This window comes from Oncorhynchus mykiss, chromosome 23 (genome assembly GCF_013265735.2).
Source record: "Oncorhynchus mykiss isolate Arlee chromosome 23, USDA_OmykA_1.1, whole genome shotgun sequence".
NCBI classification, from domain to species: domain Eukaryota; kingdom Metazoa; phylum Chordata; class Actinopteri; order Salmoniformes; family Salmonidae; genus Oncorhynchus; species Oncorhynchus mykiss.
Window position 1 is genome coordinate 17488031 of NC_048587.1, and position 16382 is coordinate 17504412.

The 16382-nt window shown below is 42.9% G+C and overlaps 1 protein-coding gene across 2 annotated transcripts; it reads left to right on the top strand.

Moving 5' to 3' along the window:
• Positions 1-967: 967 nt before the first annotated feature.
• Positions 968-15621, top strand: LOC110502358 (leucine-rich repeat-containing protein 73). Of its 2 annotated transcripts, none has more exons than XM_021580317.2 (6): positions 968-2000; positions 2335-2495; positions 2955-3089; positions 7972-8072; positions 14630-14828; positions 15222-15621. In XM_021580317.2, exons 1-6 carry the CDS (start codon positions 1696-1698, stop codon positions 15290-15292), a joined length of 972 nt encoding a protein of 323 aa, XP_021435992.1. In that variant the 5' UTR covers positions 968-1695; the 3' UTR covers positions 15293-15621. The 2 variants fall into 2 exon arrangements, with proteins under 2 accessions (XP_021435992.1, XP_021435994.1); XM_021580319.2 differs by having other exon boundaries at positions 970-2000; positions 2967-3089.
• The last annotated feature ends 761 nt before the right edge of the window (positions 15622-16382 follow it).

The following is a 16382-nucleotide window of genomic DNA, read 5'->3' on the forward strand; positions in this document are numbered from 1 at the left end:
CTGAATGCCATTAGGTACCGAGATGAGATCCTCTGACCCCTTGTGAGACCATATGCTGGTGCGGTTGGCCCTGGGTTCCTCCTAATGCAAGACAATGCTAGACCTCATGTGGCTGGAGTGTGTCAGCAGTTCCTGCAAGAGGAAGGCATTGATGCTATGGACTGGCCCGCCCGTTCCCCAGACCTGAATCCAATTGAGCACATCTGGGAGCACATCATGTCTCGCTCCATCCACCAACACCACGTTGCACCACAGACTGTCCAGGAGTTGGCGGATGCTTTAGTCCAGGTCTGGGAGGAGATCCCTCAGGAGACCATCCGCCACCTCATCAGGAGCATGCCCAGGCGTTGTAGGGAGGTCATACGGGCACGTGGAGGCCACACACACTACTGAGCCTCATTTTGAGTGGTTTTAAGGACATTACATCAAAGTTGGATCAGCCTGTAGTGTGGTTTTCCACTTTAATTTTGAGTGTGACTCCAAATCCAGACCTCCATGGGTTGATAAATTTGATTTTCATTGATAATTTGTGTGTGATTTTGTTGTCAGCACGTTCAACTATGTAAAGAAAAAAGTATTTAATAAGAATATTTAATTCATTCAGATCTAGGATGTGTTATTTTAGTGAGCAATGTATTATTTAAGGGGCCATCTTGTGTTTGACCCAGAGAACAGTACAATGTTACGGTTCTCATGAGTTTATTATAGGCCTATTGAGGTACTTTTACTGCTAAATTAAAAACACAATGTAGTGTAATAATTCTGGTAATATTACAAAACTTTTTAATTGGGAAAAGTTTTATAACATGCCTATCTATTTGGTGATCATGTTACACTATGCACTAATTTGAGGAAATCCAATGTAAAGACCAAGGGCTATGGGTGTGGTACAGACAGCCAGGTGATGTATTTGGGCAGGGCAGACCAGCACAGCACGTGATCAATAGCAATACTATATTGAGAACACGGCCATCTTTGCCCTCGACTTGCATTTTTCCTTCTGGAGAAACATTTGCTCAGCCCTGCAATGTTTCCCGAGGTCACTGCAGCCACACAGACGCTTCGGGGAGGAGGGTGCGCGCACGCGCCCTGAATGAGGAAGACTGCATTAGTATAGTAAGCTAATTGAGAACAACATGTGACAGACACTATTGCAATGCCGTTTCTGATGACACCAAGAAGTGTGTGCATAACCGATAACTGCAACCGTGGCAAACAAACGATCGCCTTCGCGTTAGCGCTATAAACCGAAGCTCTAAACATGACAGGAACGCAAACCGTTTGTTATGCATGAGGACCTGGAAAACGGCACATTATATTTTCCTTGAACGTGTCTAGTATGTACGGACAAATGTATCAATCCATGGCCTGCGGGGTACAGAAGAATCGCTAAGTATTTAGCTACATTGTAGCAGTAGGTTATGATGTCAGGGCTTGAAACAGCGCATGGGGTTTATGATCGATTTAACTTCAGAAAACCCACCTTGCGTGCTTTTCCTCTATCCATAGCCTAATAAGAAACGCTCAATTAAACCAGCTGCAACACTTGAGAGGCTTGCAGATTTGTGGTAAATATCGTATATCCTAAACAGTAGCATATTGACTTTGAGATGTCATTTAACAGCCCACCAACGTCGGATAGTTGTATGCCTATGCTTAAAATGCACGTATTTCTTAACTGGGCACAAACCTCGAATGTCATGTAGCCTAGTAGACACATTTACCAAAATGCTACCAGGTTCTATTCAAATAACGGGAGAGACACTGTCGGGAGCTGAGATCAAGGATATTTGTGACAGCCTGAAAGAGAACAGTGTGAGGCTTCTGTCAATCAGGGGATGTCAGCTTTCGGACCGAGACTTTGGACGGGTGTGTCGTGGTGTGGCGGAGTCCCACTCACTGGCGCAACTCAACATGAACCTCGGTGTGGTCTCCACCATCAACCGAACCAAGCATCTCGCAGATGCACTCAAGACAAACAGATCGATCCAGACCCTTTTGTAAGTAGCCTAGTAGATCACAATGAATAAGGTGTGTCGGTCTGACTGATTGATTGGTTGATGTTAGAGGTTGATATGGCTACTGTAGTCTATTAACTAATTGTAATCAGTATGGGTGCCTCAATTTGTGATCCAGTAAAAGCTGTCCAAGGCATTAAATGGGGGACCTGACCGCCAATTACCATGATTATGCACATGAGCATGAACTCAAGTTGATGTCAATTTGATGCTTTATCCAGATTGAAAGGTGAATGAATTGGCAGGTCTTCATTGGAATTGTTGTATTGACTGATATTCTGCATTTCTCTCTCCTCCCATCTCTCCTATGCCACAGTCTCCATGGAAGCCCCCTCCTAGATGCAGGATTGGTCACCCTCAACACTGCATTGTCCACTCACCCTTCACTGGTGTCTCTGGACCTGGGGGACTGTATGCTGGGGGATGAGGCACTGCGGCTTATCTGTGCCATGCTGCCTCCGGATGGGGCCAAGTCAGGTACAGCCACTCCACACTGCTCTCACTGTTACTGGGCTGTCAGACTCTGAACCTGGCCTGCCGGGGGACAGTGGTTGGAAACAATAGGCTAGTGTAGAAGTCCTCTCTAAGTGCGTGTGTGGGTTAACACATTTTTTTGATTATAGAAAATACAGTCCAGACAAATGTACAACTCATAAAGGGTTTATAGAACATTCATAAAGTTGTTATTGGACACGACATAGATCTGTCACAATGATCTTTTGCCGTCCTTTATGTAGCATGACATTTGCTTATGAGTGATTTCTGAAGCATCTATATAGGCCTTATAAAGGATTTTATGAAGGCATTATGTGTTAAACGTTGTAGTGTTAACAATTAGACTCAAGTTACACGATAATGGAGTATAATACATATAATATATGGTTATATGAGGCTCTGCCTATACTCAGTTGATGGTCATTTGATGGTGATGGACAGCCTGTCCCACAGGGCTTAGAGAGCTGACTCTTAGTGCGAACCCCAGCATCACAACCAAGGGATGGGCCCGCCTGGCCATCGCTGTGGCCCACAGCTCCCAGCTCCGAGTCCTCAACTTGGACTACAACCCCCTGGGTAAGAACCAATCACCAGGACACAAAACCAATTACTGTACTTTATATCGGTTAGTTTCTTAATATGGAATCAGCTTAAAAGGAATCAGATTCTTATTGACTTAACTGAGATGCAAATCTTTTTAACTTTGGATAATCAATATGAACTTCAAGCATTGGAAAAAATAACTTTTGTGCCATTATGTGTTATGGGACTTTTTCAGAGGTGAAACACTCCTGAGATACCAAAGACGTCCATTTTATGGGCCAGTTGCCTCCTGCATTACCATTTTTTATTTTATTTATTCAGGTGCGTCTCCATGACAACCCCCTGGCTGCTTGCACTACAGAGAAATAGGAAAGCAGGTCATTTTTAGGAACATAGTGTTTACAAAGGCAGCCCAATTCTGATTTGATTGGTCAAAAGACCAATTAGTGGGAAAAAGTTTAGAATTGGGCTGCCTGTGTGAACGCAGTCATGTTGTCCCCATTTAAGTTTAAATTGAATTTTAGAGGGCACACGTGATACAGAATTATACGTCTATGGTCATTTTGGAGCAAGTATACAGTGTAAAACGTTCAGATTTCATCCATCTGAAATATGGGTTGTCAATGACATTCCTAATGACTGGGGGGTAGCCCCAATCAGGACTCAAATCTGAGTTTGGCTACTGCCAACCCAACACCTTAGCTGTTAAGCCATGAGATCTGAATCCCTCTATGATGTCGCTAGGTGTTGGGTTAAGGTGGTTACACTACCCAATTTCTTCGGGAGAGCGTGTCCCTACTATTTTCTATACCGAGTCCCTCACGTGAACCGCCTCACGGGCACCATTTGATATATTGTAATAAACAATGAACTGATTTGAAATACATCTAAAACCAAAAGCATTATGTATTTGGTTCAAAACATTCTCTTAGAGCTAAACATCAACTGGAATTGTGCACAAAGGATGTGACCATTGAACACGTTGAAGAAGCGTAACTAGGAGTAACATAGGGTGGTCAAGTCATATTGACGACGATGGGGAGAGATTCTGTATGTGTTGATGTCTTGCAGTAGCTAGCTCGCTAAATCGTCCCTTTCCTTAGCCATGGATGGAAATGTGGATTTGGACTTTGTTGCCCATGCGAGGAAGTTTGGCTAGCAAGCACTGTAGCTCGGCAGCCTTGGACAACACAAACTGAAAGTGTACTGTATGACAGAGCCATAGACCGTTTTGCCAACATGATAGAGAGCGTTCAACTAGACTACAAGTAGGTGTCAACGTTTTTTGTTATACTTGCGCATGCACACACAGACGGAAATCATTAGCATGGACAGCCACATGATATTTAGCAACATTTATTGGACAAAATAGTATTTGGCAGGGGCGCAACCTTCACTAGGGACGGGGGACATGTCCCCCCCAAAATTATGAAATTACATTTTTGTCCCTCCCAGTTTTATAATTGCCTCGTTTTGTATTACATTTCAATGGTGTGCTTTAGGACCATGTGAAGGCCTCCGAACGGTCGATTAGGCTGTTTGGAGTGTTTATCCAACTAGAATAAAAGAGAAAAAAAAGTTATGCCTCCCCCATCCACTTCTAAAACCAAAGTTGCGCCCCTGGTTTTTTGGTATCTTTAAGTTTGTTTTCAGTGTATTAAACTAAACATTTATAACCTTGTTGATCTGATGTTTAAATGGTGCTGGAATAGCGGAGGCAGTGCTCTTGTTGTCTTTGTGCTGACTTGCGGTAACTCTGTGGTTCTAAATCAGTAGTTGATTAGTAAACTGTCAAACATTAACATGCTTGACAATGCCGCAGGTGATATAACTGTTTGTTACACTAAATATTTTATATTTTGTGGACTTCACCGGACAGATGTTTCTCTCCGGTTTTGTCACTGTGTCATTGTTTTCTTTTTGTTGTCACTGCCTTATTGTATATCACGGGGGTGTATGAACGAATAGGTTATAGAGCAAACAACACAATTATTACAACAAAGGTTGTAAAATAGCTTTTTTACCCAGTGCAGCAAAGAAAGACCTAGCAAAGCTTCAGTAGGCTCAAAACAAAGCAGCACGCCTTGCCCTTAACTACACACACAACTAACATCAACAACATGAATGATAGTCTTTCTTGGTTTAGGAGAAATTTACTCTTTTTAACTTCTTATGGCTGGGAGCAGTATTGAGTAGCTTGGATGAATAAGGTGCCCAGAGTAAACTGCCTGCTACTCAGTCCCAGTTGCTAATATATGCTTATTGTTTGGATTGAAAAACCTCTGAAGTTTCTTAAACAGTTTGAATGATGTCTGTGAGTATAACAGAACTCATATGGCAGGCAAAAACCTGAGAAAAAATCCAACCAGGAAGTGGTAAATCTGAGTTTGGTCATTTTTCAACTCATTCCCTATTGAAGATACAGTGGGATATTGGTGATGTTGCACTTCCTAAAGCTTCCACTAGATGTCAACAGTCTTTAGAACCTGGTTTGATTTTTCTACTGTGAAGTGGGGCCGAATGAGAGGGGAATGAGTCAGAGGTCTGGCAGAATGCCTTGAGCTCGTGACGCTTGTTCACGTGAGAGCGAGCTCTGTTCCATCGCAATTCTACAGACAAAGGAATTCTCCGGTTGGAACATTATTGAAGATTTATGTTTTAAACATCCAAAAGATTGATTCTATACATCGTTTGACATGTTTCTACAGACTGTAACAGAACTCTTTGACATTTCGTCTGCTCCTAGTGAACGCGCTTCATGAGTTTGTTTTTGTTTACAAAATGTGCTAACAAAAGTAGCTATTTGGACATAAATGGACATTATCGAACAAAACAAACATTTATTGTGGAACTGGGATTCCTAGGAGTGCATTCTGATGAAGATCATCAAAGGTAAGTGAATATTTCAAATGTTATTTCTGACTTCTGTTGACTGCACAATATAGAGGATATCTTTTTGGTTTGTTTGGTCTCATGGTTTGCTTTTTCCGTAAAGCTTTTTTGAAATCTGACACAGCAGTTGTATTAAGGAGAAGTGTATCTAAAGTTCCACGTATCACACTTGTATTTTCATCAACATTTATAATGAGTATTTCTGTAAATTGTTGTGGCTCTCTGCAAAATCACCAGATGTTTTTGGAACTACTGAACATAACGCGCCAATGTATACTGAGATGTTTTGATATAAATATGAACTTTATCGAACAAAACATACATGTATTGTGTAACATGAAGTCCTATGAGTGTCATATGATGAAGATCGTCAAAGGTTAGTGATTAATTTTATCTTTATTTGTGCTTTTTGTGACTCCTCTCTTTAGCTGGAAAAATGCCTGTGTTTTTCTGTGACTTGGCTCTGACCTAACATAATCGTTTGTGGTGCTTTCGCCGTAAAACCTATTTGAAATCGGACACTGGTGGGATTAACAAGAAGTGTATCTTTAAAATGGTGTGAAATACTTGTATGTCTGAGGAATTTTAATTATGAGATTTCTGTTTTGAATTTTGCGCCCTGCACTTTCACTGGCTGTTGTCATATTGATCCCGTTAGTGGGATCTCAGCCCTAAGAAGTTTTAAGAAACATTTTGTGTTGAAAATGCCTAACCACTTGTATAATCTATTTGCATACACTTCAAACAGATTTACATACCCCACCAGACATGCCACTATGGGGTTATTTTACGGTACCCAAACCAAAAACATATTTAATGTGTCACTCAGTTATGTATAGAGCCATGTTATCCTGGAATGGTCTGCCACCAGAGTATACTCAGGCAAAAAGCAAGTTTAGCTTAAAATATCTAATTTAACTGTACTGTATATAACAGTGTGTATGTGTGTAGTATGTATGTATGTGTGTATGTATGTGTGTATATATATATGTATGTGTGTGTGTGTGTGTGTGTGTGTGTGTGTGTGTGTGTGTGTGTGTGTGTGTATGTGTGTGTGTGTGTGTGTGTGTATATATATATATATATATATATATATACACACACACACACACTGTATTTTAGTCAATGCCACTCCGACATTGCTCGTCCTAATATTTACAGTACCAGTCAAAAGTTTGGACACACCTACTCATTCAAGGGCTTTTCTTTATTTAGACTATTTTCTACATTGTAGAATAATACTGAATACATAAACTATTAAATAACACACATGGAATCATGTAGTAACCAAAAAAGTGTCAAAACAAATCAAAATATATTTCACATTTGAGATTCTTCAAAGTAGCAACCCTTTGCCTTGATGACCGCTTTGCACACTCTTGGCATTCTCTCAACCAGCTTCATGATGTAGTCACCTGGAATGCATTTCAATTAAAAGGTGAGCCTTGTTAAAAGTTCATTTGTGTAATTTCTTTCCTCCTTAATGCGTTTGAGCCAATGTTTTTCTTTTGAATTAAATGTAATATCTTATGTTGTTCTTGTCTATTTCTGTACTTTATCATGTATTTTTGTGTTTTATGTGGACCCCAGGAAGATTAGCAGATGCATGTGCATGGGTATCCTAATAAACTAATCGAAACCATCCCACTTCTGACACCAATGTACGGAACACGGGACTCGAACCCGGCTCTAGCTACTGTCAACCCAACACCTTAGCCATTACGCCAAGATATCCAAACCCCTTCATGAGGTCGCTAGGTGTTGAGTTATGGTTTCTACAATAGGTATCATGTTGAAATGACGTGCATATGCCTGGTGAAGGTGAAAGCCGAAACATAGTGTATACTTCATCAGCTTCATCCTTTAGGAATAAATTAACTGATTATGCAATTACTAATCTGTGTCCGGTCCAAATCTGTCGTTCGGGGTCAATGACAACAAACACATCAATCAGCTTTCTGCAATGCTCAATTGACAGATTCACCTTCTGAACTCTCATGTTTTGGTTGTGTTGGGGTTCCAGGGGACCAGATTGCAGGTATGCTAGCAGTGGCTGTGGCGTCCAGCAGAACTCTGGAGGTGTTGGATCTGGAGGGAACAGGACTCTCAAATCAGTCAGCACAGGTCTGTAACATCATCAACATCACCACCACCAGAGCAACGTCATCAGCACCACAGAGTGTGAAAAACATTTTACAAAGACAGTGAGAAGACATCTGATGTAGTTTCATTATGAGTTAAAACTCATTCTATTGGGGGAGGTATACTATAAATTATCTAGTTTACGTTCCTCATTACCTAATTAATGTTCAATGACCCTTAAATGTGGCGCCAATTTCCAGCAATACTCATGCCAATCATCAGTTAAAAGATATAGTTTTTGATGGACTTTCATTTATTTTCAGAAATGTTAAGCAGTTAGCTTTTTACCTACCCTCTTATAATCCCTTTAAAAAAATGACCTTTAATGTGAACATTTACATTTTGCCATCCCACTTATTTTGTAGATTTAACTGAGTTACATCCACTAATTGAGGCCGCTGCATATTAAATCACCCAAGTGAACAGTTGTCATAGCAGAGGCCTCTTCTTATGTTGGTCTAATTTTGAAGTCAGTCCACTTTCTACGGAGATGAAGCTCATTGGATGAGAAAGCCAGAGGTCCCTCCCCTCCAACCTGCACCTCCAATGGGTTTTGAGAAGGAGGCGAGGAGAGAGGACGTGAGGAGTATGCAATCAAGATTTGCCCCATGTCTCCCTCTCACATTCTCACTGTTATTGACCCATGACCCTGAATCTCATTTGCAGTGTAGGTGTGCTTACTTGCAGCTGTGCGAAGATACTCTTCTCCCACAAAGCACTTCACCAGCTGTGGCCTATTGAAAAGTGTTCAAGGCTTACGTACGTTTAGTGCTATCTGGAATCTTTGGGACGTCCCTACCCTAAACCCTAACCTTAACCATTTTACATTTCAACTTCAATGGTGTAGGGAAATCCCAAGGATCTCGGATAGCAAGTACCCTTACGGACAACTTATCCATTTCAAAACGTTTAATTCATTTTCTAGCTAGTCCCTCTCCAGTTTAAAGCTAGCTGATTTATAAAGAGACTGGCTTTACATGTAAATCCACACTAAGAAAAAACATTTGTACACAGCTTTTCAGACCGATTCTGTGTATCCGAGCAAATAAATACATATACCTATTGACATTGAAGCAGTGAGGGCAGGCAGGGTAGTGAGGTCGGGCAGGCAGGGTAGTGAGGTCGGGCAGGCAGGGTAGTGAGGTCGGGCAGGCAGGGTAGTGAGGTCGGGCAGGCAGGGTAGGGCAGGCAGGGTAGTGAGGTCGGGCAGGCAGGGTAGTGAGGTCGGGCAGGCAGGGTAGTGAGGTCGGGCAGGCAGGGTAGTGAGGTCGGGCAGGCAGGGTAGTGAGGGCGGGCAGGCAGGGTAGTGAGGGCCTGCCCGCCCTCACTACCCTGCCAGTGCTTACTCTGTGATCATCTAATCAAAAAAGGCAGTTTTGTTTCTCCTTTATTTAACTAGGCAAGTCAGTTAAGAACAAATTCTTATTTTCAATGAGGGCCTAGGAACAGTGGGTTAACTGCCTTGTTCAGGGGCAGAACGACATATCTTATCACAGCTCGGGATTCGATCTTGCAACCTTTCGCTCTAACGCTCTAACCACTAGGCTACCTACCACCCAATGAAAAGCCACATGGAAAAATACAGTTATATAAAAATATGATCATTATTTTTTTTCTCATTAATTTTTTCAATGATTCTGGTGGTTTTTATGCTCAAAATCTCAGGAAAGGCACCAGGGTAGTCATGCCTTCCTTTCTGCTGTGACTTCTACAATGCTGTCACTGAGAGGTTCACCAAACTAATGGACATACTTTATAAGTAAAGGTAGGCCAAAATGCATTTTCCTTTGCAATTTGTCGGTTATGTTACTGTTGAATCTCTTTGCGTCAGGTAGTCTAGTGGTTAAGAGTGTTGGGCCAGTAACCAGAAGGTTGCTGGTTAGAATCCCCGAGCCGACTGGGTGAAAGAAATCTGCCAATATGTCCTTGAGCAAGGTACTTAACCCTAATTGCGCCTTCTATAAGTCACTATAGGTAAGAGCTTCTGCTAAATGAAAAAAAGTTACAAAATGTACAATGCATTTCATTTATCAAGCTAAAATAGTTTTGATGAGACGTTTTTTTATGTTTAGAACTCCATTTTTCAGCCATTTCGATTGTTAAGAACATTTTGTTAGAACTTTATTACATATACACTTCCGTTGAAAAGTTTGGGGTCACTTAGAAATGGCCTTGTTTTTGAAAGAAAAGCACATTTTTTTTGTCCATTAAAATAACATCAAATTGATCAGAAATACAGTTTTGACATTGTTAATGTTGTAAATTACTATGATTTTTAATGGAATATCTACATAGGCGTACAGAGGACCATTTATCAGCAACCATCACTCCTGTGTTCCAATGGCACGTTGTGTTAGCTAATCCAAGTTTAGCATTTTAAAAGGCTAATTGATCACTAGAAAACCCTTTTACAATTGTTAGCACAGCTGAAAAACTGTTGTTCTGATTAAAGAAGCAATAAAACTGGCCTTCTTTAGACTAGTTGTGTATCTGGAGCATCAGCATTTGGGGTTCGATTACAGGCTCAAAATGGCCAGAAACAAATAACTTTCTTCTGAAACTCATCAGTCTATTCTTGTTCTGAGAAATTAAGTGTTAGTTGTGCAGAGGTGAGAACGGAGTAAGGCGCAGGACACAGAATTTAGTAAAATAACAAACTTTACTCGGGAAAATAATCAGGAAAAAATAAATCCACGCAGGGATCACAAACCCTAACACAAACCAGGAACAATCACGCACAAAACATAATGAGAACCAGAGGGTTAAATAGGGAAATAATAATAACTTAATGGGAACCAGGTGTGTACACTCAAGACATAACAAATGGAAAACATTGATCGGTAGAAGCTAGAAAGCCGGTGATGACGAGCGCCGAACGCCACCCGAACAAGGAGAGGCACCAACTTCAGCGGAATTCGTGACAGTACACCCCCCTTACGCGCGGCTCCAGCAGCGCGACGACCCGGAGGACGAGGCGCAGGGCAATCTGGGTGGAGACGATGAAATTCCTGTAGTAAGAAAGGGTCCAGGATGTCCTCCACCAGGATGTCCTCCACCAGGATGTCCTAACCTAGTACACACTGAAACGGAGACAGGTTAGTGGAGGAGTGGCGGAGGGAGTTTTGGGCCATCTCTGCCCAGGGGATGAAAGCTGACCACACCCCCTGCCGGTCCTGGCAATAAGACAACAGAAACCTACCCACATCCTGGTTAACTCTCTCCACCTGCCCATTCCTTTCGGGGTGAAACCCTGAGGTCAGGCTGACCGAGACCCCCAGACGTTCCATGAATGCCCTCCAGACCCTTGATGTGAACTGGGAACCCCGATCGGACACTGTATCCTCAGGCACCCCGTAGTGCCGGAAGACGTGTGTAAACAGGGCCTCCACAGTCTGTAGGGCCGTAGGGAGACCGGGCAAAGGAATGAGATGGCAGGACTTAGAAAACCGATCCACAACAACCAGAATCGTGGTGTTTCCTTGTGACGGAGGGAGATCCGGTACGAAATCCACAGATCGGTGTGACCACGGCCGTTGTGGAACGGGTAGGGGTTGTAATTTCCCTCTGGGCAGGTGTCTAGGTGCCTTGCATTGGGCGCACACCGAGCAATAGGAAACACATCCTCAGCTAAAGTGGGCCACCAGTACTTCACGCTAAGACAGCGCACTGCCCGACCGATGCCAGGATGGCCAGAGGAAGGTGACGTATGAGCCCAACAGATCAATCGATCACGAACATCAGACGGAATGTACTTACGTCCAACCGGACACTGGGTGGGAGTGGGCTCCGCACGTAACGCCCGCTCGATGTCCGTGTCAACCTCCCATACCACCGGTGCCATCAGGCAAGAAGCCGGAAGTGTGGGATCCGTGGACCGCTCCGCTCCTCTGGCCCACCTTGCCTAGCGAGGATTCATTCTCCTCACCGCACGGATGTACTCCAGATTGCGGTGGTCAGTCCAAATGAGAATGTTTATCCCCCTCAAGCCAATGCCTCCATGCTTTCAGAGCCCCGACAACAGCCAACAGCTCCCGGTCCCACACATCATAGTTACGCTCCGCCGGGCTGAGCTTCTTCGAAAAGAACGCACGGGGTGGAGTTTTTGTGGCGTACCCGAGCGCTGAGACAGCACAGCTCCTATCCCAGCCTCGGACGCGTCCACCTCTACTATGAACGCTAAGGAGGGATCAGGATGAGCCAACACAGGAGCCGAGGTAAACAGAGACTTCAGGCGACCAAAAGCCCCGTCCGCCCCAGCTGACCACTGCAGTCGCACCGGTCCCCCCTTCAGCAAAGAGGTAATGGGATCCGCTACCTGACCAAAGCCCCGGATAAACCTCCGGTAGTAGTTGGCAAACCCTAAGAACCGCTGCATGAAACATGTCTGTGCTGTTTTGCTGCCTTGTCTGGCAGCAAAACAGTACATTGCTTCATTTATTGCCTTTAATTTTAAAAAACAAAGCTGATATGGCTATCTTGCTTAAACAAATATGATTTCTACTGACAATTGATATGTACAAGCTATGGCACAAGCATTGGCTGCACTCACAATAACATCTGCTAACCATGTGGATGTGACCAATAAAATTGGATTTGATATGGCATAAAGGGACGACTAGCAGATAAGAGGCAATCCGTCATTTTCAATTAAGACAATGAGCGAGCTCGGACGGACGTAGTCAATGTAACTATTTGTTCAGCCCTTTTGAAATGTACAGCAACAGAATTCATAACATGGGGCCATTCTTACAGTATTCTCCCTTTTCACCAAGTCAGAACAGTAGGATAAATAAAGGGGGCATATAAGCAGACAATGAAAGCTCTTACAATATCCAATGTTTAAAACAGGCTATAAGTTACATGTGCACCACCAAGTCAGAACAGTAGGCTAAGTTAGGGTCCCTTTCCCCCTCATATTATTAGGGTGAGGCACATGGGCCAGTAACAGCTTACTACACAACATACACTTAGTATTACTTTCTTAGCTACAGTATACATATCTCCCAGGCATATTACACCATTATGCAGCAGCATACAATACATTTTTGGACTCAACTTGTTATGCTGTGCTCACTTGTGGCACAGCGGTCCTTCATGGACTAATTTTGTCATCGAAGTCTGGCATTCTCTGGATTTTTGGTGCTTTCAAGACAACTGGGAACTGAAAAAAACAAGGTTGAATCATGGCGTCAGTGATCTTCATGTCGGAGCTCTAGAAAGAGGCCCGAGTTCCCGACTTGGAATTCCGAGTTAGATGACTGTTCAAAATATATTTTCCCAGTCGGAGCTCGAGTTTCCAGTTGTCTTGAACGTCTGAGATTTCACATTTCCTTAGTTTCCAGTTGTTTAGAACACGTTAGAAGTTATGCTGGATTGACAGCATGGCCAATGTATTCAACCTTTTCTGTCACATGGTGTTGAATGTTTGTCCTTTTAAGAGACCCTTAAACCCAGACTTTTTAAAACACCCACTCCACTGAATAGCAGACTAGTGATTGCTTTGCAATGCTTGCAGTTAGCCACTGATTCCTTCCAAACCACTCCTTTCCAACTTTTGTAATGTTCTTGTCCAATGGCCGATGAGCACCGATACGTTTTATCTATAATTTCTATTCATATGACAAAGATTGAAAAGGATTTGCCAGTAGATTGTCGACTTGATTCATGATGACTTCTAGCTTGTCCAATCAAAGCTCATGTAGATATGAAATTACGTCAAATCATGTTATCTGTGGCCAATGACCTTGAAGCTTCTTGGATGGTCACTTCTAATGTCACTCAATGTTTTTTTTTTTTACCTCTACCCGTAGATTTTACGGTGCAGTAGTCTCATTACCAACCCCTACGCTCCGTATTTTCGGCTGGCTGCCCCACTCCACAGAAAGCACTAGCTAGGCTGAAACGCCTGCATTTTTGGAGCTGCCTTACTCAAGAAAGCAAGAAAGAGACCATGTTTGTATGCGGCTTAATTTCGACATTGTTTGGAAACTGATATGTGACATGTATTAATGCCAAAATAACATGCACCTACCCTGCATGACGTGTCGCCACTGGCCACCAATCAGTTGTAACTGTGGATGCTACATTGATGTACTATATGGCTGAGTTGAGCAGTGTGTCATTCTGTAAGATTTGCAATATGCCGTCATCGCTTGTTTATTTTGGCTACATTGGCATTTACATTTGGTGAAAATTGTTTGTCAATTTCGGGTTAATAGCCTATGCCACTGGTTGTTGGAGCTCCGTTGTATGGTGAACATGGGCTTCATCAAGGTTTATTTGTGAGTAAATCTTGCTTTGTTAATAGCCAGTGCTTACCTCGCCACCGACCCACCTCACTTCACTGGATTGAAGTGACTTGTTACGTGCTGAAGTAATTCAAGAAAAACAAACCACTTAAATGTAAGTTCATAACCTGGAATATCAATCCCCACTGGCAAGCAGAACTACCTACACCTACAAACCCATCAGGTTTTCTTATCAACCCCTACTGTAGCCTGTCTGTGCTTCATGACAATCTCCCTCCCCTGTACCTTCAGGTCTTCCTCGAAATGGTGGAGAACTACCCCACCTGTCTGCGCGTGCTGGTCCTGGCTGAGAACGCCATCAGCCCCGAGCTGCAGCAGCAGATTTCCGACCTGCTCTCCGAGGGAGAGGAGGACGACGACAAGGAGGGCGAGGCACGAGGCAGTGCTGCCATCCCCACCAGGGAGAAAACGTCTTGGATCCCCCACAGCAGTAAGGGCTGACCTGGCCAACCAAAATGCTCTCCTTCCCTGTCCCATCTTAGTCATATTCTAGACAGGACAGTTCCACTGTGGCGCTCTGTTCTGGAGTCTTGCAGATTTATAAAGAAATTATTTAGTATAATAAGCGTCTGTAAACCTGAAACATCGATGTAGGTGATGACCTCAAAATGATGACTCAATCAATCTGTAGAATTGGGGGGGGGGGACAACCTAATCCATTTGCTTAAGAATGAGGCGTGGCCAGATCTGTGTGTGCTTTGGCCAACTTGCTCGTTGTCATCCCTTACAAGGACAAAGGAGTTGGCTAAAGCACGAACATAGCTAGCAACCAGGCTAGTTGTAGAAGTCCTAAACTCGTTTCCGTTGTCTCTGCCCTTTGCAGACTCCCACCCCCAGATGGTCCTGCTGACGTCAGGTCTAGGTGAGAGCCTACTGGCTGAGACTGAGATGTGATTCCACAGCCTTCCTACCTTCTTTTTTTTAAACCTCTTTTCTTTCTGCTAGTATGTACGCAATAGTTGCAGCATCACCTGGTAGTGTGCAATATATCACACTTTTTGCATGACCTGTAGCAACAGAATACGTTTTGGAGCAGGCACAAAATCCTTAACACACACCAAGTGTCTTATAGGGAATTATTTATTTTAATTATGTACAGTCTATTTACAGTTCCTATTTAAAGGTTTATGTAAGCAATGAAAGTCTGTTGATAGATTGACTAGATAGGATTGTTGTGATGGTCTGATGTGATGTCAGAATAAATCTGTTTACATCTTCTTAAAGACATTTGGATTCTTAAGTTATTTCCTGATTGGAATAGCCTACTTATGAATGCAATTAACACATTGGCATGACAATTCCTGTATAGCACTGAACCCGTAGCTCACTGAAAACTGTTTTTCCTTGGACCTAAATGGCCTTTTCTCTCCACTGAATGCTATACTAATGCCTCATATGACCACGATTTTGATATGGAATAGCCACAGGATGTTTCTGGGATCAGCACTTAAACGTCACATACAGAACATCGGAATTGAATGTAACGAGCATGAGAGCTTATATTGTAAATCAGCAAAAATCACACCATGACAATGCAGCAGTGTTATCATTCCTCGCCCCATATAATACATTGACCCCATCCTCATCATCCCCACAGCCAAAGTGGTGCTTACTAGGACAGCCATTATCCCCATCAAATCCCCTTGTTTGAGCCCCTTGTGCCTACATGTATTTCTAGCCTGGCCCATATCGTTATGATATTCGAGGTTTCTTGCAAACCTTCACATCAATACATCTTACTGTCTCTCTCCAGTGTGTTTGGTGACGTTATGGACATAGTACTAACTTTAACTACGTTATGACATTCTATAGGAGACTATTATCATTGATATATTAACGCATCTGTTTTCTTTGTGATGTTTTGGACGGAGGGTACAACACGTCAAGGTTAAGGCATGAAGGCTTCGAAGATACAGAATCTCTGCATGAAAGAGAAATAGAAAGCAGGAATTAGCGGCCATTCATTTCGATGCACGTTGCAGAA

What these genes read in the sequence shown, in the direction of transcription:
- LOC110502358 (XM_021580317.2), top strand. Translation starts at nt 1,696, where the DNA reads ATGTCATGTAGCCTAGTAGACACATTTACCAAAATGCTACCAGGTTCT. An exon ending in AGATCGATCCAGACCCTTTT is followed by an intron (nt 2,001 to 2,334) that starts GTAAGTAGCCTA and finishes CCTATGCCACAG; the next exon opens with TCTCCATGGAAGCCCCCTCC. An exon ending in CTTGGACTACAACCCCCTGG is followed by an intron (nt 3,090 to 7,971) that starts GTAAGAACCAAT and finishes TTGGGGTTCCAG; the next exon opens with GGGACCAGATTGCAGGTATG.